The sequence below is a fragment of the Cebidichthys violaceus genome, unplaced genomic scaffold (assembly GCF_023349555.1).
Source record: "Cebidichthys violaceus isolate CVI_PGR_0920_01 unplaced genomic scaffold, fCebVio1.0.p SCAF_15, whole genome shotgun sequence".
Lineage (NCBI taxonomy): Eukaryota > Metazoa > Chordata > Actinopteri > Perciformes > Stichaeidae > Cebidichthys > Cebidichthys violaceus.
Genome location: NW_027176318.1, coordinates 6,603,805 through 6,629,200, shown reverse-complemented (window position 1 = coordinate 6,629,200; position 25,396 = coordinate 6,603,805). Strand labels below are relative to the sequence as shown.

General features: G+C 41.6%; 1 protein-coding gene across 1 annotated transcript in view; it reads right to left on the bottom strand.

Moving 5' to 3' along the window:
- Positions 1–25,396, bottom strand: part of ctnnd2a (catenin (cadherin-associated protein), delta 2a) — a 232,506-nt gene that overhangs the window by 53,894 nt on the left and 153,216 nt on the right. Inside the window, exons 13-15 of the mRNA XM_068709723.1 lie at positions 24,169–24,301; positions 14,670–14,883; positions 4,405–4,591 (exon numbers count right to left, since the gene is read on the bottom strand). Coding sequence (XP_068565824.1) covers positions 4,405–4,591; positions 14,670–14,883; positions 24,169–24,301 — 534 coding nt within the window. The remainder of the gene's footprint in view (positions 1–4,404; positions 4,592–14,669; positions 14,884–24,168; positions 24,302–25,396) is intronic.

The following is a 25,396-nucleotide window of genomic DNA, read 5'->3' as shown; positions in this document are numbered from 1 at the left end:
CACTGAGTGACTTTGTCTCAAACAGCTGGTGTGTGGTAGCTCTGCACAAATATTGGATGGTGTGTGTGTGTGTGTGTGTGTGTGTGTGTGTGTGTGTGTGTGTGTGTCTGTGTGTGTGTGAGGGGGCAGCAGAGGGTCATCACCAGATGGAGCGCACAAGCCTACAAACCAATTAATATCAATGAAATATGGAAACTTATTCTACTGCTCTGCCACAACTGTGGGTGTTTGAAAGGAAGCAAAATGAATGTGTTTATGAGTGTGTGATGCTGACTAGTACACACACACACACACACACACACACACACACACACACATATAGAGACAGTGTGTGGAGGCAGCAGGTTTTCTCCAGCTTGGCTATAAACCAACAACCTGCAGGGAGGTAAACAGCCCCTGAATGGGGGATATGGAAACCCCTTCACAGGAGACCTTGTGTCTGCCCTGATAACACTGTGTGTGTGCGGGTGTAGGTGTGTGTGTGTGTGTGTGTGTGTGTGTGTGTGTGTGTGTGTGTGTGAATAGGAGAGGGAACTTTAATGCCCGCCACCCGATTAGACAACATATGGGTCCATCAGCATCATTAACTGCTTGGCCCACAGTTGCACACATGAACACATACAAACATACATGAAAATACACACACACACACACACACACACACACACACACACATAAACGAAACACCTGATGCCCTGACACCAGTTCACTCCCATTATCATATGCAACTCCCCCATGCCGGCTGTGATTTCTGAGATTGATTCAGTTTAATGCCTTTGATTTCAGCGGGAACAAAAGCGTGCGCACACTCACACATGTGCATATACAGTACATGCCCATATACAAGCGGACAGTACAGGCGCATATGCCCTCAAACACACAAAAAAGAAACAGACATAGATACACCAGTGCACACAAAGGCATGTACACACTCTCATGCAGTGCACGGACACAGAAACGCACACAGCGAAGGAACAATGAGCGAGGTGAGAGGTCTGAAATTGAGCTGATGTACACTGGGACCTGAACATTGTGGCCTTGTGTCAGTTTAACGCCCCAAGAACAGACACTGGGCTAGAAAACAATCCTGGTGAGCCGCAGAAACACCTTCATTACTCTCTGTGTCTCAGCTCCCTCCTTTGAGATCACGTTAGTCTTGTTCACCACTTTCTCTCCGTTCTTATCTTTGAAACTTCTGGTCTTCTTCTCCTCTACTCTCCCGTCCTCCTTCTCCTTTACCAGCTTTTTCAATTTGATCTGTACCCTCACAGTGTGGAGCAGTGCTCTGACAGAATCGTTTGTCTTCCTCCTGCATCTTCAGAGGTACGCACACACACACTGAAGTCCCATAAACACCTTAGTGAGTTAGGAAATAATAATTTTGACATAAAAGTGGAAAGTCTAGATATCACTGGCAAAAACTGATACTGTAACTTAGTCTTAAAGTTCAAGGCGATACATTTTGCTTTGGAATAAACAAACAACTTAAAGAAACTCAAATTCTCTGATTTCCATAGTAAACAAATCTTGGTGAAATCTAGGCAGCATTTAGTGCGAGTCTCCTCATGCAACATTAAACACATTACTTTTAAATAATCTGTTCCCTCAAATTACAAAAAAACACATCCCCATGTACCCCTGCTGGTATCAAGCCATGCAAATGGTGAGAGATTATATTTCAAGACTTTCAGATATCTGAGACGTCTGTCGCCACCGCAGTGCAGAGGGGGAGAATTTAGTTTGTGATATGAAAAGAGTTTTCAATTCTTTGCATATCAGGATTTGAAAAACTCAAACAGCTCAAAAGCAAGCTGTTCTCCATCCACATCAATAGAGACTAAGAGGGCCTTGATGGGAAAAACGTACTTTTCTGGTACCATGAACAACACTTAGCCATTGCCAAAAGCTGAGTTCTTACTGTAGGTATTACTAAACCTCCGACATGCAAGACATGTAATGAAGACCCATTTCAACTCATTTGGCAAACAAATTAAACAGCAAACAAATTCAAAGAAAATGTGATTCTTTTTTTTCGTATTTACAAAATGTAATACACTAAACTCATTATATCTGATGCAAGAGTGCTACCTTTTCCAACTGCAAATGGGAAAATATTTCATTAATATTAAGGCATGACTTTATAATCACAATCACCTATATTCTGTACTCTTGCAAGTACCCAGTTATATACACCCAGATTGTTTTCTCATGCATTAAATAATGGTTGTCTCTAACAAAGAAGTTCTTTTGATACTGCGTATCGTCGTAATAACCTATTGGACACATTATTTGTTACAGTTAACAACAACCCAAGAACAAATACAATAATGCAAAACAGTTCACAAAATGCATCCCAGCAAAAACACAACAATGTAACTTTCCCAAATGAATATGTATTGCAAATGCAAAGCTATCAGTGGAGTGAATTTTACAGGTGTTTGTGATATCGAGTTATTGCGTATCGTCATCTTGTCCAGTACCACAGGCCCCATGATAGTTCCTGTGCTATTCCATTACAATTCTGACAACACAAACCGGTGAGGTTTGTAACTAAAATCTCAGCTGGATTTTACCTTCAAAGCTCTTACTTAATTACATCCAAGCAATACACCAGGCACTGAGCGCTGTGGCTACAATTTAGAATAGATATCAAAGTGGTGTACTTCACAAAGCGGTAGGTCCTCTGAGGCGATGTACAACAGTAGTGCAGCAAAAACACAGACATGTACAAGAGCTATGTTGCTGTTATGTCTGAGATAGTATTACTGTTGGAATGAATAACAACTGATAAAGGTTAATGTCTTCAAAAACGAAGTGCTATTGTTGAATCGGTTCTTCCCACTGACTGGCAGGGGATGTTTATTTATGTCCAAGAAATCGGACTTAAAAGCATCCACAACCAGAAGTGTGCAAATATTCATAATTACACATTTTGGATGTTTGAGAAGACCACAATTATGCAAGCCGGTATTCATATTTAAAGCAATCACAAATGGAACAATTACCGGAGCAATTGGAAGCCTTTACTTTGGTACGTTGATTGCATGCACACAATGTAGCACCTAACACACAATTATGTGAATTACAAAGAAACGCCTGTTTGTGACATCTTCAGAATGGCTTGAAATGCTTTTGAGAGACATTCAATAGCTGGAGATAAGCATTCCAAACAGCTTGAGAGAAACTCTGCAAAGCGAGTGGGGTGAGGTTTAATCCAGAGGCTGCTGGTGGTTGATTGAGTGCACAGCTCATAGAGAGACAGCCAAGTGGACATGGAGTTTTTTTTCTCAACCGTTTCAGGCCACTGTGGAGTTGGCGTGAGTGAGTGTGTGTGTGTGTGTGTGTGTGTGTGTGTGTGTGTGTACCTAGACAAACAAATGTTGCTGTATAGGATCAAGAACCAGAGCTCCTTTTCTGTGCTTAGGACATACAAGTGAAATGTACAGCCAGAATAAAAAATCACAACTAGCAGTGTGTTTGTGCAGAGTGTACTGTTATGTAAACATGGTTGATCATTTTCTGGATTCAACAAAAGATGACTTGACTAATGTTGCTACAAGGTGAACTCGAAAATGAATCGACCAATGTTACATTGGATGCACAGTAGACTTTCTTACACTGTTAATTACACATGGGACTTTTTCTGTGAATGCATGTCCTTTTTAAAACGATGCCAGGATTAGTTTAAAATAGTCTGGACTTCTGACTGTACTAAGTTATGTGTTCCATTAAAACTAACAGGCTCACTGCAATATGACTAAGAGAACATGAGCAGCTGTGTTAATGTAACAGATGGACACACTAGCACTGCTGTAATGTCAACTGTAAAAGGTTTCAAATCTGATAAATCAAATTTGATTGTGCACGAGTTCACACAACATTGAGTGAACTTCTCAGAAGTCAAAACAACTCAGTGATCAACAAATCTATAAGCTGTGCTTCATTGTTTCAAGCATTAGCAACTAGGGAACACACTTCATCAGAATGCACCAAAACGAAAGTCTTAACACACAAAGGACATACAATTGGAGAAGTTGCTATGGTTACCATCACAAGTTAGGGAGAGAGATAGAGTGAATGAGAGAGCGGCAGAGAGAAGAACAACTGTGCACTGTGTTCACAGTTTGTGAATATATGCATCTATAATCACACAGCAGTGAACGTTCAAAAGAGACAACATTCATTCTCACACACAATGAAGTTGTCTCATTACGGTGAATCTCAGCAACAAAGAAAACGATAGTGGAAACATTTGGCACTTTGTTGCATTCTTACAAATGAGAGTGAGATTAAAGGATTAAAGGAAGAGAGAGAGGAAGAAAAAAAGAGCATATGATTGTCTACGATAGGAGCGTCTATATGTGTGTGTGTGTGTTCTCGAGTGTGTGTGTGGGCTGCTTTTACCTGAGACACCCTGTAGCGTTGCGCAGCACCTGTGAGGTATGAAGATGGAGCTTGCGGTCATCATGGTGATTGGGGGAGGAGTCCCAGTTGGAGTGGGGTATGATGACGCTATTGGTGAGAACGGCCAGGGCGTCCTGGATGATCGGCATCTTCAGAGCATCACAAGACGACAGGTTCCAGAGCACACCTGCGCACACGCACACACACACACACACGCACACGCACACGCACACGCACACGCACACGCACACACACACACACACACACACACACACACACACACGCAGAGAGAAACACACATAAGGAAGTATTTAAATTTTTTGTAAACAATGATTAAAATGAGTGTTACATGGAAAAGAAAGTACTTATGTACTTAATGACAAATTGATTTGCATGTCAATTACATAAATGTAATCAGGATTGTTGATTTTTCATTTGCCGACAGAGGAAAACTAATTTCCCCAAAAAGTGCTCATCAAGTATAAACTCAATCTTTGTTTCTTCTGGCAACATAACATAACATTAAGCATGTAAAAACTCATAACTTGACGCCTAAAAAAATAACGAAAGAAACTCACCAATTCAGAATTTCTGCTCTGTAGCATTTTAAATGTCCTGCTGCAATACTAATGATGCAGGTAAACCAGAATTCTGCACAATTATCTTTCATCAATGAAAGAACGTATAGAGTACAAACATTTAAGATCATACATTTAGCTGAATAAATGTACGAAATAGTAAAAAAAAGTCTCTCTTTGTAGGGATTCCTACAGCACACAGTGTGAATCGTGCCTTTTCTGCAGTCTTTCTATTAATGTTCCTGTCAAATGTGTTCTCAGAACACAGCTATGTGAGGATGGCACTCTTTTCATTCACAAACACATATTTGTATAAAATTTGAAAGCAAATGGATCCATTAACCTCTCAGAGATGTCATAACAAACATTGTATTTTGTGATGTCAGAGCTGTTTAAGTATGTCTCTCAGATTTAAGGTTGAAGAAATCAAAACAACCCCAAACTTTTCTAACCATCTGCTTTATGTTACCGATCCGAGCAAGACCTTTCTGCTGCACTGAAACTTCACGAATGAAATGTGGAGGTGCATCAGTACCGGCAATGCGGGACAAAAATGCCACCCACTCCTTTATTCTGGACTCCGATGCTACAATCTACCTGATACCTTGTGATATCCGAGGAAATGAATTAGTTTGTTGGTCCAGGCGGAAAGCCAACTGTCCACCCTAGTGCATCATTTATCACACACTGTAGGAACACAGGCGCACACACATATACACAAATACACCCTAAGCATATGCAGAGTTAATCAGTTGAAGTATGCAGCTCCATGCACAAGTTGGCAAAAAAAACTTGAAAGTTTGTACTATGTACACAAGGATACTTTCAATCACCTGCAAGGGCAAACATACTGTACACAGTGCATTCTAACGGCAACACTTAATCAAACACACACACACACACACACACACACACACACACACACACACACACACAAAACTATTTTCTTTCTTCTTGTCAGATGGAATACCAGATGCCTCTCCGCAGACGGGTGACAGCATTAGCCTTGTTGGTCAGCTGTGACACACTTGTGCACATGCGAACCACACATTCAATCACACAGTCTTCATCAGTATTCTTGCATTCTCCATATGTTAATTAGTCCCTGCTGCTTGCGCTGGTCGTCCCTACCGAGACAGCGAGAGATACAAAAACAGATATAGCAGCAAACAATAAGATAAAAATGTGTGATACAGAGGGTGACAGAGATAAAAGACGCAGAAATGGAAAATAATGAGCGGGGAAAAGGAAGCTGGAGGAGCTGAGTGATGGTTTAGGGAGACAGGAACGGAGTGAGAGGACGGAGGAGACATGCAACACGTATTTAATATGACAAACTATAAAAAGCTGCCGTGTTGAAGGTCACCATCTCTCACGTATTCGGCGTCAGGCTCCAGATGTCGCAGGTCCCGGGTGACAGATGTCATTCATTTGCACAGTTACCACACAAATACAATATGGTTACAACTCTAGACACTAATTGCTCCGTACGCAATGGGCCGTGTTCGCAGAGGCTGTCAGCCGGCTAAAAGATGTCCTGTTCATTCCACAATACAATGTGCTTGTTAGATGTGAATGTAAACGAAACATAAGAGCGGCAGGGAAGTGCACAGTAGTGAGACAGCAGAAAGATACTGTTGATAGCACCATGAACCGTGTACAACTTGCAACCACTGTATACTGCGTCTCAGGGTCTCATTCACAAGAGATATTGGACGAATAATTAAGGCGTATACAGTACTACAGAATTTGCTCAACTTATGTCCGGCATATAGGAGAGAAAGTAAAGTAAACGGTAAAAAGATGGAGATAGAGAAATGGGCCAGGGCAGTGTCACTAATAAAGGATATGCATTAAGCCTCAGTTCACTGAAAAAACTGTACACAAAGCACCGTGGAGGCACTGGGTGTTGACTGGCAGCCAGGTGTGTGTCGCCAACAGCAACACCAGTCTTGATGCCTTACAGTACAGTGCAGTCATAATGAATATCTGAAAATGACAGACGAAGGGATTGGAGGAGAATCAGGCCAAGAGAAAGACAGGGAAAGAGAAAACATGAGAGAGAGGGAATAATATTAAAGAGAGTTTTAAAAGGGAGAAACAAAACAAGACGCAACCTCAGCGCTACTGCTTTCCTGTTGCTCATATCTGTTTTTGCTTATGTCTGTTTTTGCGAAGCTGTTCTGTAATTGTTTGTTTTTGCTATGTTGAACCATAATTTGCTTTTACTGCAGCTCATGTCTGCGTTGTGCTTTTGTCTGTCTGTGATTTTTTTGGACTGTAATTGATATGCCTTATATCACGATTATTTCTTTAAACTTATTTCTTGATTTTAAGCTGCCAACTTCACACGTGGGCAGGGACTAGTGATGAAAACTAGCCTCCCAGCTAATCTGGCAATATTTACAATAATGTTTATCAATATGCACTGTCCCTGGGAAATAAACTGAAGTGATAACAAATGACAGCCATTGACATACTAAACATAAAAACACAAAGCAATGTTAATAAGCAGAAAGGTTCATTCCTAATTGTGAATCTTAAATCAATTTATAAAAATCCAAGATATCTCCACTTCTGTATAGCTCTTAAGTGGAAACTAAACATGTAATAATTGTGAGAAAAGCAGTACAAGAGGAAGCCAGAGGGAAAGGAAAATGAATGGGAGTCAAAGAGGAAGAGAAGAATATTCAAATGAAGTAGAAAAAACAAGTCTAACCAAGTATTAAACTGCACACAAACAAAAGAGTGTGTGGGAAAAATTGAAAAGAGAAAAAGAAGGCGTAAAAGAGGGCGACAAATATGTGTATGTGTGTGTGTGTGCCAAAGAGACTGTGAGAGGACAAGAAGAGGAGGGTGATAATAAGGCGATGACCTTGTATGATGTTTGGCAGCAATCAAGCACTCACACTCAGGCTGTGTGTGTGTGTGTGTGTGTGTGTGTGTGTGTGTGTGTGTGTGTGTGTGTGTGTGTGTGTGTGTGTTTGTGGGAGCGTGGCAACATTTGCCTTCACTTTCACTAATCAGCCTCTTGTTTCACTTTTCATGATTCTCTCTTTTTCCTCTCAATCTCTCCTCTCATAGGCTCCTTTCAAACCAAGGTAACAGCTCAAACATCCACAAACTAATATACACTCGGTGGCACACATATTGGGCAAAACACTTCCAGACATCTCTTTCTTTCTGTGTCGGTCTACTTCTCAAGTGGTGAGTGCTGTCACTGTGTGATTGCAATCATGTTAAAACAGTGTTGTCTCTGATGACAAGAACCTGTCTGCAGGCTTGCAAAGAAACTGGCACACAGCTGTCTTTCTTTGGCTTCTCCAGCCAATACAAAAAACATGCACACACAACACACACTAAGGAGGTGAGAGGGTAGGGTTAAGATGTACATTTTTTGCAGATAGCGTTGAAGACAAAGATCAAGCAGAAGGAGAAAACACAAAGGAATAGGCTCCTTAGTGTTTTCCGGGGCAAGGACGTTGTGTCTGCCATTGTCTAACATTCAAGGTTGACACACACACACACACACACACACACACACACACACACACACACACACACACTCGCCCACACACACACACCTGCCAACTCTAGAAACAGAGATCTGAAATGCTTCGCTAAACTCTGTGTCCTTATGAGCATAACATCAGGTGAGCAACAGACAATGACGTCATCCAACTGGAGTCTTTATGACGTGTGTGTGTGTGTGTGTGTGTGTGTGTGTGTGTGTGCTTTCTTCCTTCCTCTCTTCATGTCTTTATCTCTTTCCTTCCCTCCTCTGACTAGTTCCCCTCAGACGCTTGATGGACAGTTTCCTAGGAGCCGGGTGGTTTGGGGGAAATGAGGAGATGATTGCATGAATTCATGAATAAATGAGAGTGTGACTTGTAAGGGGAGAGTGAGGCCTGTTAGGCCTCAAGTGGCAATGTTTTATTAAACAGCCTTCATCTGTGCGACTCTATGTGAATTAGTTAGCCGTGGGGTCACAACCTGGTGATGAGTAAAGCCAGAGACGACAAATTACATTGCTAATGTGTCTACAGAAATCTGTGATAGGAAAATCAAAAAAAAGAAATATTGATTTGGAATAATAGTTTAGGTGACAGCATGTTAACCATTGTTGACCTGACCCCAGGGTCAAACAACTTGGCATCCTGCAGTCGGTTTGTCAGCTCTAGTCCTGTACCGTAGGTAAATTGTCACTGCTTACACTGGGGGGGGTTTAAATCCCACCAGGGCCTCCCACAGTGAATATTGAAGAGACATTTCTGCAGGACACTACCAATGTCATAGCATAGCAGCAGCAAAAGAAAAAGAGTCATCCTGGGGAAGGCATCCTGCTTCCCCACAGGAACCACTGTAATGACGGTGATGGAGCCCTGTCCTCAAGCATTTTTGAAAGAAGGTTATGAGCTTTGGCTTCAATTAAAATTACTTTGGCAAATACTATAACAGCACTGTGAACATTGCGATTTGGACATCTACAGGCAGCGGGGACTCATGCCTTGAAGTAACAGAAGGCAAAGTGAATAACTGTCCGGTAAAGGATGGCAGCAGCAGTACTATTTCACGGTGTTGTTTTTTTTTTTGCTAAACCAGTATGTTGGTTTATTGCGACCATCATCAGATTGCAAAAGGTGACCAGTGTTGGTCAAACCTGTATACACATAGACTTAGAGTCTTAAAAACATCATTTAGCAAAAGAAGCGTACTCTAAGTCTTTCCTTTCATTCGATCGTTGCTGTGCAATGCATAGAATATCAATCAGCACATTGAGACGTGAGTCAAAAACCAGTTGTATCTTAAGAGTAATACAATGAAGATGTTTGCACAAATGCCTGCATTGTGAACACATGACTTCCCTCAGCAGTTGCTTCTCAGCCCAGAGCAGACAGCAGCTGCAGCAGCAGGGTTATGCCATGGTCCACTGCTTCAAGGTGAGCCCATGAGTAAGGATAGCATCTCCTATTGACACCCAAAGCCTGTGCATCGACCAGACTTTGACTGACAGGCCCGGAAGCCTTGACTTCGTCCTATCTACCCCACGCTTAGACCCAGGAAGCCAATAAAGCTTGTCTATATTTAAACTTCAGAACCAACAGGGAGATAGGGTAAATTGTTGAGGCAAGGTTTTCCGGTCACCCAAAGAAAAAAGAAGTATGCCCTGTCTCATTTCCCCAGACCCAAACAGATTCTTTAATCACAGAGAATAGGGAAGTGCTTTGACGAAGCTGACAACACAGAGGCAGTAATGAGGAAGCTGATTTGTTATGACTCTAGTACAACCACTTCTTCTCGAGCCCAGCAGTTGAAGATTGTGTCTATTGATGTCATTTGAGTATGCACCACTGCCCGTGATGAACCTCACCAACTGCCATTTGCTTGCTTTCAAATCATTTAGCCACCAATTAGTAATGAAGGTCAAGCTCCGAGAGAAAAGTAATTTGGCAATAGATCCAATCCCTTCCTGCCACGTATCGCTGCAGAGGAGCTAATATGGTTTCCGTTAACTCTTTCATTTGAAACATTGCTATGATATTTGCAGCAATGGCCTGAGAAAGGAGTTCCTCCACATTCACACAGACTCATCTGCGCTTCACAACGGCAGTCCAAAGCATTTACAGGTTCAATCCAACAGCACTTGAACTACAGATGTTAGAGGAGGAGAGAATGTTATTTCATAATTTTCTTGCCTTCCGTTTTCCCATCAGTACTAGGATCTCACCCAAAGATCTTTCAACTGCTTTTTGCCACCAAGAATACTCTCGCCTAATTCTTTTCTTAAAACGATCAAAATTGTGGCCAAACCAACTCATACCTCAAGCTGGACACTGATTGAAGAACAAGAAACAACATCCAACAAAATCACCATGCAGTAATCAATTGTATTTTGAAACACAACACAAGCATTGTTTCGCTGTGCACACATTCTTGGAGAAATGGATGCTTTTGATGTTGTTGCCTCTGCATGTCCGCTTTCTGCCACATACTGGCTTAATGATCTGACGTCTTTTCTATCGTTGGGAAAAGGTGAAATATTCCATTAGAGTTATATTGCCAATTTCTACAAAAGATGGCCGCCTATTTTCTCGCATGTAAATAAGCTTTCCTCTCTGACCCCCGGCAGATTCTCAATGCATCCGTTCTTTGAAGCAGGCACCTTAAGCATCCTTCTTATTATACTTCCCGCCCTATTTTATTTCATTTTATTGACTTTGTGAGTGTGTTTTATTTATTTATGTGTGTTTCTTCTCTTGGGTGGGGGGGGGCGGTTAGAGGAAGGTGTCTTAACAAAGCAAATAAGGGGAAAAACTTTTTTGGAATATACATGTGTAGTAGGTACTAGGTAGGGGAAAAAATAGATGCATTGAATTTAAACAATTCAACAGTTTCAATGGTCAATGCAACACAAACAACTAATTTTAACACACTGTACTCATTGTCTCTATTTGTCAGAAGAAACATTCAAAACACACTCCCTAATTGAACTACAGAGTCATTACGCAACAGTTTTGAGTGTTGAATTAGAGCTCAGGCAGGTGTTCCAAGAGGCAAATTAAGATAGACTTCAAAATATAGCTGTACTGGCATGAAAGCAATTGAAATGTGGAGTGCAATGCTAAGTGCCACAGTGAACAGACAACAGGGAAGAGTCATGCATGACACTGATTCACTCAGCCAGCAGCAGGGGAGAGCAAGACAGAGAAGGGCAAAAGCGGGAAGAGTCAGGGAAAGAGAGAGGGATGGTAGACTTTCACGGTGTGTATGTTTGTGCAGGAGGACTATTTATGAAAGCCAGAGCTCAAAATATGATGCAGTATGACTTGCGGTGCAATTTATTCATTCGTTAAACTGCTTACGGGCCGCACATAAACACACGCACGCTCCATCTCCAAGCTGTGTTTTTAATCTCTTAGTCTCTCCAGTGCTGTGGTGATATTCTTCAAGGTGCCAGAGCGTCCCTGTAGATGAAGTGTGGTGACTGCCATAACTGACTTCTTTATCTGGAATAAAAACAAAATGTCCTGATTGTTTTCCCTTCCTATATTCTTCTTTCCTCCCTTTGTTTAGTCGGTCCTCCCTTCCGTCTTTTTCATCCTTCCTAATCCCCACTTCCATCCCATTTGTTGTCAATTTTTCCCTCATTATTCCCTCTCTTCCCCTTTCTCCCAATTGTATTTCACCATCTACAATAACATTATAATAATAAGAAGAGCTTACTTCCTTCTCCATCCACCTGCATGTCTCTAACTGTCCTTCCATTTCCAGCTCCGTCCACCCCGTTATAGCGGTGTCACTAACAATGAATAATTATAGAAATATAAACCACCTCCATCCTTCTTTTCCTACATTGTACATTTTTTTTTTGTCTCCACCATTCTTCAGTGGGCCACTATCAGTATTTGAGGGGCCTGTAAAGAGAGAGACTGAACCCCTCGCTGGCTGTCATTGTTGTGATCCGCCGGGTCCCCATCTCTTCAATAGAGCGAGAGACCCATGAGGATGCGTCTATGGATGTTTGAGTGTGCATGTGTGTGTGTGTGTGTGTATGCGTGTGTGTGTGTGTGCGTGCTTGAAGATGAGCTTCGTCCCGCTGAGATAAAAGGGGGTCAGAAGTCAAATTGAACATGAAGGAGCACCACCGACTTCATCTCAGTATTCTTTGTGTGCATGTGCGATTTTGTGTGTCGGTTTGACTCTGTATGTGTGTGTGTGTGTGTGTGTGTGTGTGTGCCCGAGTGAATGAGCGTGATTGCACTTTATCTTTAGGAATGTCCAATCCTCTAGCGCAAGCTCTCTTATCTCCGAACTAACCTGGTGCAACAAAGTGGGCTTTTGTCTGAGCAAAGAGCGAGAAACAATGGCGCTACAATTGCAGATACATACAGCCCCGGCTCAATGTGATGCATGACACTGAGCCGCATAGAAGGCCACCATGCACGCGGATAACAGAGAGAGAAGAAGGGTGTGCAGAGGTGAGTGAACGACACAAGGACATAGGTGGAGGAGAAAAGGAAAGTGGGAGAAATGAGACGACAAAAGAGCGGAGAAGGAGAGAGGACAAGGACTGCCCGGTTCTGTCATGGGAGCGACATGCTCGCAACGCACCGGGGAGAACCGCTCATTGGAACATCTGCTGGGCTGCTTGCATCCCCACCTATCACAGGTCACAGCTCACCCTTCTCATTTTAATCAAAGCAAACTCTTAACCTTTCTGAGACACTCATTATGACTTGCTGAATTCCATAAGTAACACAGGTTTTAACCTTTCGACTAAATCCTGTGACACATATGCCCAAACACGATTCACACGCACACACATGCTCAGCACTGCAGCTCATCATTATTACCTGTCCTGAGGCTGTAGAACCAATGCCATGCTGGGAAATAACTGTAGCTGCACATTTGGATTACACATATGCTTCAGGTGGTGTAAGTGTGTGAGCATCTGTGCGTCTTCGTTAGGCAGAGAGGGACGCAGTGCTTGTGTTAGTGTTTGCTGCAGCACTAAAGGGCCTCTGGTAGAATATTAAATTCTTAGTGGGAGGCATATTGCAAAATATTTCGGGGGAGAAATGGAGATCAAATTATAGCAGCTCATGTAATGTCTGTTTGCTTAGGTGGGTGTTCAAATTTAATCCATACATCTTTTGCCTACACAGATATTTGTGTGCCTCTCCACAATAAGTGCTGCACATCTGAGTGTGGTTGCGTGAGTGTGTGCATATGCTTGTGCGTCTCTATGTTTGTGTGTGTGGGTGTGTGCATTTCTGTATGTGTGTGTCTCCAGTGCACTGGCTAACTTCTGCTCATGCCCTCCAGGTTAAGACAAGTTTGACCAGTGATTGTAAACCACCACACTCGTTGGTCGGGACTTAAATGCTACACACACATGTTTTGCGATTGTTTGCAGGCACCCACGCAAAAAAAAACCAACCCAGAGCCAAACTTTAATTGAATAACAACTCAAACAGTTGAAAAGAGAGGAAACAGAATAAAAAACTTCTCAAGAGAAATTATGTTTAGAATAAAATTGTTTGCTTTCTCTGCATTCTTTCCGGAAGATATGCCTCAGAGTCGTATTAATCTGTTGAAGAGAGCTGTGATTGAATGTAAAACATCATTCAGGTGGAATGTTAAATTGTTAAGCATCTGAAGGAGCTAAAGATGAACAGCCTTGGTTGTCTGCATGGTGAATAGTAACATTTTGTGAAGAATATTCACTGAAAGTTGAATGTTTAAATGCTCCAAGACTACTGGCTGTCAAGGCCAAATGAAACTTTAATACAAAGAAGCTAAGGTGTAATTAAAAAGTGTGTGTTTGTTGCATGGAGTGTGTGCATGCAAATATTAAGTGTTCAACCAGTAATCAGCAGCAATATCCTTGTTATGTGCATAGGTACACAGGTACATAGAATGACACAGATTTGTGTGTGCATGGCCGCTTTACTGATCCTCACATCTTTGCATAGCAAATTCCATCCACACCCACACACACACACACACACACACACACACACACACACACACACACACACACATCCACACACCATTATAACCTCTCCTCAGGCCAAAGGAGCAGAGTCTTGCTGGAAAATAACTGCAGCTACACCATGATGTATATGTATTTATAGATATTTGTGCAAGGAAGATTAGGTGTAAGTTTAGCCACAGCTACAGTACCTGTGACCAGCTCTCTGATCTCCACATCTCCAGTTTTCCTCAGCAGGCGGACCAAGGCCGGAATCCCACCACAGTTCTTCAGGGCCACTTTGTTCTCATCGTTGGCCTTGCCGTACACCAGGTTCCTCAGGGCTCCGCAGGCGCTACGGTGAACCTCACTCATCCTGTGGTCCAGTAGGTCGACCAGCAGCTGGATGCCTCCCTGTCTGCGGATCTGAGGATCAAAGAAAATGAACATGAAAACCTGCCGTAGACTCACATAGTACGCCACCAGAAAAATGTTCGACAAAATGGTCAACAGTTGTCAATGCAAGTAGCTACTTATGTGTGTTCAGCATGTGTGTGTGTGTGTGTGTGTGGCCTATAGTATCTGTCAGTCCTGCCAATAAGATTAACAACCCAGTGTGTACTAATTAAAGATACTACGACACAGCTAATGACTAATGAGTGCTTTCACAAAATGACACTTAATTACACTGGTGAGGGAAGGAAAAGAGCTGTGACACCTGCTTTGCTTATAATCTAACAAAACATACACAATATCTGCTTTCGCTTGTCTGCTGCGTGTCTGTCTGCTGCACTATCTGCCTCTCATCCTGCTTCTCAATATTTCCAATTTCTACATGTCTGTTTCTGCCATGCATATGCGTATACACATCACCACTGACACTTTCTGCTGCTGCTAACTGAGAAGGAAAATAGTTCGGAGACACAACTGCTTCTTAAAATAGACAAGACTATGGTTCAATTGCTTTATATAACAATGTTGTACTATTTTTCACATGCACCATGAATAACTGTGCAAAAGTGAGTATGATCTATACAATCTTTATGGTTGAAATGGGTAAGTATAAAAGCTAAACTTGAAATTATGATAGATTGTATTAGAAACCAGGAGTTTATTTATAATAGCAAAGAGACATGTGTGATCCCAACCCTTGAAAACTCAGTCAAAAGACCTCGAGCATGCGGTAAACTTTGAATGGATAAGAAAACAAAAAGAATATACTGTACTGTGTAGACAAACATCAAACTCAAAGATGCATAAACTGTGAATATATATTTACATAACATAAATATATAAATCTGAACAAATTAGCCAGTTACAAATAATCCTATAATTCAACACCTGTATAGCATAATTTTATCCTCAACGCCTTTAACAATACTGACAACATTTTAAAAGAGATTCCAGGTTGTATTTTTCAGAGGGCAGACCATTATTTCACTTTGAAATTGTATAATATAATCAAAGGATGCTTTGTAAAAGGTTCCCATTAGTACAGGTAGTAAACGTAGAAGCCTGCTTCCAGACATCTGCAGCTCAGATTTCTTTAGTGATTCAAATATAAATGAATGAAGTGAAAATAAATGGCAATTCAGTGTGATTATCAGGCATTAAACTTAATGTTACGGTTTTGAAACTAGAAAATACAAGATACTGTTTTTACCAAGTAGTCTTACCAGTCATACCAACCACATGGCTGGTAGGACTCCCCAAACACCCTAATGGCAGACTCACCAGGCTATATGTAAAATGTTCATGTATTTTATGCAAGCACCACCTTCACTCTCCTATATCACTCTTCTGGGCTTGTTTTAATGTCTGCCACCAAGAAGCAGGCACAGCATAATCAAATGTTAGGTATTTCAACAAGTGGCCTCACCGTTCTGGAGATTTCAAACTCTCCAAATTGCTCATGTAACCACCTCTTCTCTTTGTATTCTATGTAGTGCTGTATTTGCTATGTAAATACACACACACAGGCACACACACACACACACACACACACACACACACACACACACACACACACACACACACACACACACACACACACACACACAGAAACAAACAAGCCAAATCAGTGCTGATTTATGATTATATCCTGATTCAGTGAGACAAGACCATCAGGACCGTTAACCCAGTGGGGATCACATTGAGGGCACTCGGGTGTTACACATTATGTCTTCCCCCTATGGTGTTACCCATAATGCCTTCCCACCATGGCAATACACGCATTGCCTTCTCCCTATGCTGGTGCTTTTTAAACCCTCCCACATCGCCTCTCCACTGTAGGGATCTTCATCGGCCTTAGGGGGCCAAAGAGCTTACAGCAAGCCGCGTTTAGTCCAATCGACAGGGGTGTAGTACTAATCACCAGAAACAGGCTGCTGTGATCACCAGGAGACTAATACGAACATGGACAGAGCAACTAGTGTGTGTGTGAGTGTGTGTGTGTGCGTCTGTGCGTGTGCGTCTGTGTGTGTGTTAGAGGAAGAGGGAGAGAGAAAGCCTGTCTTTCATGCCGTCACTTTTATTGAATCTCTGAAATATAGCAACAGGCAGAGTTACTCATCCAGATAACTGGAAAAAAACAGTTTTTCACAGTTGACTGCCTAATCAGGCTTCTTGAAAACCTCTTTTATTTTTCTGCACGTTCTCCCCATCAAGCACATGTAGTAGAAAATGATTCTTAGTGTATGTTTAATCGTGAAGCACCAGATGGTTGGAGTGTACCATGCAGACATGTGGACAGGGACAGTAAAGTGCAATGAATAGACTTTCCTGTGATTTTTCCCTGGCACCCATTGTTTTGGTGTGAGTAGGCCAAGAAAAAAAGTAAAAGAACAAAAAACACACACATCTGAATGAGTGTTTACAAGTGCAATTTGACTTTGATTTATTCCGAGTGAAAGCAAATGATAAATGCGGGCCAGGTGGGGAGAGAGAATGACTGTGAAAGGAGGGAAAGAAAGCGTAAGAAAGTGATGGAGGGCAGCGAGAGGAGGGAGGCGTTTGATGACACAGCAGGAGTTTATCGAGCAAAATGACTTTGCTTATCTATTCAATTAAAATGGATTAAGGGATGCAATGAATGGCAAACTAACCTTGCACCACTGGCCACACAATTTCCTCAACCTGATTTGTTGTCCCTCTTATGCCCTCCAGTCCTCACCTCTGCTCCTCTCCTCCTCCCTCTGCTCCCTTTCCCTTCGCCCAGTACCGATCTCTGCTCCTCTCCCCTCTCCTCTTTATGCCTTTGTCACAGTTAATCTCTTATTCCACAAAACCCATAGTGCTATTTATTACTTTGCATTGCCTCTGAGCTACCTACAAGGCTCGACAATACCGCTGCGCCCGTTCCTCTATTTCATGTAAAGAAGATTAGAAGTGCAGATTGATTTGTCTTTGTCTCCTGCTGTTCCGCGCCGGGCCACGGCTATTGGTAACCCATAGCGACAGCATTGCCGTGGTAACAGTTAGCAGCGGTGACAGCTGGGATTGTGGGAATCAGGTGCCGGCGCCGTAAAAAGCTGGCAGCGGGACAAACGGGCGACACATACTTGGATTGTTGGCACGTGAAGCCTAAGAAGTGTGTTCCTAGTCATCACCTATGGAACGTCAACAATAATCAGCAGCGCAGTCCAGATAGTTCACTGCTTGCATGTCGTGTGCGAGGACACAGGGTGAAGATGTGTCACACCTTTCAACCTCATGCAGGCATACACACGCACACACACAAGGGGTTTTGTTCTTACCTGACGCTTGGCCTCGGGCTAACTGAATTTTAGAACCTTTCAACCTTCGGCTAATTAAGTTCCTGGCCCTAGGCTAACGTTTCCTTCTGGAGCCTTCTAAACTGGGCCAAACATAGCGTTAACCTATGGCTCCCTAATATTGTTCTGAGGAAGGGACAAGGCTAATTTTGCAGCAGTATCAACAGTAAGATCCCCAACTGTGAAAATGTACCTTGACAAATACACTAGAGGCTCTACTCTGTTGTTTGAAGATTATGGCAACGGAGAAAACAAAAACCTCTACTCTTGGCAGCAGGGGACAGGGAGAGTGCTTAATAATCCCAGTGTGTGATTGTGCATGCATTTGCTTTGGTAGGTGGGTGGTCCCCAGTGGTTTCATGCTAGCATATGACCAATAATTCAGATGTAGAACCATTACAAAGGGTATTTTTGACACCAGATTATTGGCGGTGACAGGAAAATGATGGATTAGTCATTTTACAAATCATCCCGAAGCTCTCAGCGTTCTAGATCACGGAACTGAGGAGAGCGAACCAGGAGCATTCTCTAAAGGTTACCTGCAGGATGGGAAAACCCAGAGGCAAGGAATTACCAGCTGTTTTGCTGAAGTGGCAAGAAAACACCTTCATGGATAGAAGAGACTTTTCTCTTCCAGACATGTAGCTGTTTATGTCAAACAATATAAAAAGGTATTTTGAATTAAAGTAGTCATTGATGAACTACTCTGGATGTTGTTGCCAGTGGTGAGAATTGACACAGGGATTAAAAATAAACCTTGCTTTTACACTCACACACTATTTCACACAGTAATCAGAGTGGAAAATTGCATATACAGCATGCACTGTGTAAAGAGGGACAGAAGCATGCAATATTATTACAGTATTTGCCATGGATCATTCGCTGTGTCTTTCTCATCTTTCATGCTGATCTCTGGTGAACAGACATTCACAGTTTGCACAGTTCATGGTCTAAAAATCCAAAACAAGATTTATTTCACCATATTGACTCATCGCTTGTCTCTAACAACAAACTGTAAAACACTGAGAATAAACAGCAATTCTAACTGCGATAGATTCTTATCCAGTCTCCAGTAAGAACCCTGTATTTACACTGTACTGTATAATCAAGCGGATCTCCGGTAAAAAAAAAAAAAAAAGAAGAAGAAAGAAAACATTTCATATACAAAAACGATGGGAGGAGAAGAAATTAAGGTAACTGATGCCAAAATCAAGTGTTAGAGGCAGACAGTAATATGTGAGGTGTGAACTAGACAAAATGGATATGTGTAAGAGAGAGAGGGGAGTGGGGTTGGGGCTGTGACACAGAGTCAGGGGGCACGTTCCTCTCCCCTCAACCGGTCTGTTGGATAAATGGATATCGACAAGGCTGCTACACAAAATGAATTACTGATGTGACTGAACTTTAGTCTGACACAGTGTGTGTGTGTGTGTGTGTGTGTGTGTGTGGAGCTAAAGGGGGATGCATGAGCTGACATGTCAAAAGGCTTGGGAGCATGTATGTACTGTGTGTGTTCGAAGAATAGGTGACGGTTTGCAAGTGTGCACCTCAGTATATGTGTATGTGTGTGAATGTGCGTGTATGACTGGAGCAGCTATAAAGGATGCTGAAAAGGAATATGCCCAACTGCCTCCGTGGACAACTGTATTCTGAGCTGAGGCCAGACCTCTCTATGTACATCCTGATTGGATACAATCAACAATGGGTGACCGTGGCTAAGTGGAGAGCAGGGCCGCCTTTCAATCAGAGGGTCAGCGGTTTGATCCCCGGCTCCTTTTCCGCTAGTCTGAGTCCTTGAGCAAGACACTTAACCCCAAAATTGCTCCCGTAGCTGCGCCAACGGGAGATAGATACTGAATCGTAAGTCGCTTTGGATAAAAGCGTCTGCTAAATGACCGTAATGTAATGTAATGTAATACAAGCATAGCACTCAACATACATTCCCGCCCTTAAATAAACTAACACGTTCTCACACACATGCACTCTCACACACCAACGTGAAACATCCAGAGACAGAAAACCACAGACTGCATTCTTACCTGACCTGATAACAGTAAGCCGTCTTTTCTTGTTTTCTTTATGTTTTCCTCTCCCTCCCTCCCACCTCTGTCTCTCCTCCTCTCTGTGCCCCTACAGAGTATCTCTTTAGTGACAAATAGCAGCCATGTTGTGGCTGTGTCAAGCTGCTCAGCGTGTCCCCTGCCATCTGTGTCTATCTGGCTAACGGAAAATAAGAGAGAAGCCTTTAGTCTTCAGTGCTTATAACAAATAGCTACCATCTAAGTTCATAATGCATGTTACTGTAAGTGAGATGGCCCATCTTACATACAAGCTATGCTACGTGTTTGATTGATCCTCTTACATGTCAATTCAAGAACAAAGAGCTTGTTTAAAAAATAGCATTAAGTAATAGGTTATCAAAACTGATAGAGGCTTTTATTGTTTTATTACTGTCATTTCATGAAAGTAATGAGCCACTTAAAGCTCCCCTTAACCGTTTCTTAATAAAAGGGCTTTAAGTAAGCAGCTCTAAAATCACAGGAATTGACAGCTTGAAGATATCCAATTAGAAGAAAGATTATTTTTTTTCATGCGGCTATTTAATATCCTCAAATATAGGGAGTGCTGTCACGTCATTTCACATTGTCAATTAGGGGCTTAAATGGCCTGCCACACAAAATGACCATCGTTTGATTTAATTTTGTGGCAATTACTATTTTGTAAGAGTAGCTATCATCATTTTTAATGTCATCTCTAGCTTTGTCATGAAAAGCATTGGCGGATAAACAATGAAAATAATAAACCATCAAAAATTGTGTTTTGCATTTGTGTTAGGTGGGTACCCACACGAGACAAGACACACCTGTGAAACTCAAACCAGTGGGAGCAGTGGCGCTGCAGAACAAAACTACCACATGTGACCCCTAAAAGGAAAAGCGCTCCCAGGTACAGAGGGTCTCCGTGTCCTTTTAGCAAACACCAACTGTGCGGTCTGCCAAGTTTTGGCAAAAGAATATCTAAATGCATTAACTGTCGTCTTATTATTTTTAATATTCTGTGACAGCTGCTGTGATATGAGTCCCTGGGTAATAGAGCTGCCAATGACATACATATTCAAATACTGCTGTCGAAAGATATTTTTAAAACAGGCAAGCTTACAGACTGGAGCACACACACACACACACACACACACACACACACACACACACACAGTACTTTTATAACGTGAGCTTTGTGAGAATTACAGTAACTATTGCTAGAAGGTTGCGTGACATCCCTTTTTAACTGACACAGCTAATGTGTCACGCAACACTGTGTAGAAAACGTTTTTTTTAATGAATAACAATAGGACATTTGAGGTACATTAGATGTGAAATATTGCAATGGCATTTTTCTGTAGCGAAATCACTATTCTGCTCTGCACCCAAAACTAATCAATCAATTTTGATTACTTTACAAAAATAGCCAAATCTACAAGAAGAAGAATCGTTTCACAACAGTACCCTTCCCTATCAGCTGATTGGAATGATGCCTGCATCAACAGAGACAAGGGATGGGAATTCCTTGTCCACGGAGCTACGTTACATATAACTGTATGTACACTTCATGTGAAGTAAACAATAAAAAAAATTCATCAATCTAGAAAGAATCGCTTAACAGCAGCAATTTGTCTTTAGTTTTGTAATCTTGGTAGTCTTAATGAAGCCCAATCATGTTCAGGGGTTTTTTGTCCGGCCACATTCTAACTCACTGCAGCCTTGTTTTTCAATGCAGTAATTAAAGTAAAAAAAAATATTTTTTGAATAATCTATTTCCCAAAAAATGGGAAAAAGCAATCTATATATACAACATGTTTGCAAGTGCCAACAAGTGTTACCAATATTGGGGAAAAGGGGAGGCTCTACATGCTTGAAGTAAAGAATCTTGAAGTATTTCCATTTAGAAACTACCTCTTACATCTTATCCTCTCCTCCCTGCAAACTTTACCATTTTACGTAAACAGTCTGCGCTTCAGGAAAAGTTTCACTGAATTTCCGTCACATGACTGCTGGCTTCTTAGAAGAGTCATTCAGGGCTGCCCAGTTGCACAGAATTTAATGTTGTTTACGAAATCTTTATTTGACTCTGGAACTTTCTTTTAAATCTTCTTTGGTTGAAATTGAATGAATATAAAGAAGATCTGAGAAAAAAAGACGTAAATGAAAGTCAAGATGTTCCAACATATGCTCCACCGTTAATGTGATGGCTCTACAGTTCAAACACAAATCTGCATCACAGCTTCTTCAGGTGATCCGAATAAAGGCGCTGAGTTTTTCAACACCAAAAATAAAGTGGAGGATGCAGAAGAATGGTTTTCAAGAATGATGTCAATACTAAACTCTATGAAGAGATGCGCTGTTATAATGGAAAAAATACAGAAGCAAACACTATTGGTAACAGCAAAGGATTCATTGCTTTGTTCCCTGGGTAATAGGGTTTTGAAATAAATAATATACTTATCAATCATAACAAAACAAATTCATTACTCTCATCACAGTATAAAAAAAACCATCTTGCTTCATTCCAACAATGGGATCTTTATCCAAACTAATATCCCGTATCTGGCTTGGTGATCGTCTGTCAAGTTAATTTTTCATTAAAAACTATTTAAGAAATACGGTTGAATTTCTGTGTGCATTAGAGCGTGCATGCTGCATTTTGTCACTGTATACACACATGGCAATGTGTGAAAGCCTGCTTTTATTTGATGATATGCAAAGCATCAATTTTGGCTGGTTGATATCGCTTACATTTAATTTGTGTAAATAGTGTTTAGCGACGCCTTAGGTCCTGAACGAGACAAGCAAACAGACAGGCCAAAGCATCCACTGTCAATACACATGTTACTATTTTCTCCATTGTTGGATACCTCCATTAAGGCAATAATTACACCCATTACAAAAAGACACGTACACTTAGGTTTCTTTCAGAGCTACGTGGATGAGAGGGTGGGAGTGGAGTGAGATGTTTTTGCATGTAAGTGTGATTTTTGTATCTATATATGTGTGTATCTTTGTTTACGAGGGTAGGTTGGTGTGAATGGATATAACTGCATAGCTTTGTGTTTAATTGCCTAATTTGCAGATAGTTCATATTCATTATTCATTTGTTTTCCCTTTTTTCCAGGATGCATTTAGAGCTTTTAGGATTGTGTTTTAGCTATGTTTGCGTACCGTATCTGTGCACATCATGCTGGAGTTTGCTGCTTTGCATTTGTGTGTCAATGAGCAATTTAGCAATGCAGCATCACACTGAGGTTGCAGAAGCGGCTGTTGATCGACTGTACTGAAATTATTTTTAGCAAAGAAAACAAAAGGTCAATTCCTTAGCCTTTATGTGCTAGTAAATTGATTCTGAAGGTACAAAGGGTGGGTGAGGTGTGTGAGTTGAGGGGCATTTGAAGAAAGAGAAAAAGAAAAGAGATTGTGTATCTGTGGAGTTGGATTAGAGTGCATCTGCATGTCTCGCTGCCAGTGTTTTAGAGCACCACTAGCCTTATTAAAGGGTTCAGAAAGTTCCAAAGGGACTTCCCTCCAAAATTGCTTTTGAGAGACAAACTTGAGACTTTGGGGCTAATTGAACTTTACTGCCACTATAGATACTACTCAATAAAAGGCACAGCTTAGGGACAGAGATTGCAGCAAGCTTTATCATGCCGACCATCAGTGTGAAACTGGTTGGTTAAAGCAGTATTTCTTGAAAGCCACAGCAGGAAAATGCAAAACAGCCTGAGCTGTTACGACTGCAACTCAGAAGATGGCATTCACTTTTTTATGGCTTTTACATCAAAGTTACAATCATTCCCTTCTCTACTACACTGATCTGAATAAAATACAACACACACACACACACACACACACACACACACACACACACACACACACACACAGATACAAACCTCGGCTTTGATCTTGTTGTCTCCGAAGCAGAGATGCTGTAGGTAGGCTGCAGCATTGGATTGCACCGATGGGAACTGGTGCTGTAACATCTGGATAACCTCTGGCAGCTCCGGATCTCTCCACCCGAACTCTCTGCAGAGAGACAGACAGACAGAGACACTTTGATTCCTGCAGCACTTTAACAAAGCATCTCACCAAAACACAGGAGATTACCTGAAAGTAGTCCAATAAAATCACAGACTCCTTTCCCCAACATGCCCAGAGCTACACATATTCACACGCTCACTTACATGGTTACATAGTGTATACAGAGAGAGACAGACGTATAGATAAAAAGGTGGAAAATGAAGGAGAGAGCGATTGAAATGGAAAAATCCACTTTGTTTTATTTTGAACCAAAGAGCTCTCCTCTTATGGGAGAGAGCTTTACAAGATCAGCATACAGTGGGATAAAAACGATACAAATCATACACTGGATGCCCAATTTGGCAAAACATTTGATATATAGTGAGTTCATAAAAGCTTTATATTGTGGGTTTTTTATTGTGTATGATACGCCAAGTGTCAGGAGATCCAAGGAAAAAAAAACACACCACAATATTGTCTGCATAGTTTGAGTGGCATGTGATTTTATGTGAACTGCAAATTGCAGTGAGGACTATAGAATGTTTTGAACATGGTGCTTGGCAAACAACAATATCCTATAGATTACCATGTTGAAGTGCAACCTGAAAGCCATCTGAATGACCTTGATGTCGTGAAACACACCGCAAGCAACTTAATAAATATTAAGAGTTTCAGTGCAACCACACACGAGCCCACACACGTCCCAAAATGGTTTTGAGTAAACTTAGAAAATGATGTAAAAAGTTTTGAAGAATTGCACAGCGCAGCATTACTGCTGCCTGCATGCTGTCTGCAGTGTGAGTGGTGTGAGTTATGTTCTATACTTTCTACCATTAGGAGTTTACACTCCTATGAGCACACTGGACAAAGTGAAATAAATGTTTTGTCCCTTGGTAATACCCAGGAAATGGTCTACTTTATTGTATTATCCCCTGCTGATAATTGTTTTGCTACGGTCCCCCAAATGAGAAAATTATGACCGTGCGAGAAAGTGTGGGCGACTGCGTGTACATGTGTGCAAGAGTGTGTCTCCGCAATCTACTGTAATATTTTCTCCAATAACCGCTCTGTGAGCTGTTCCTCTGTTACTTCCTCACTCTC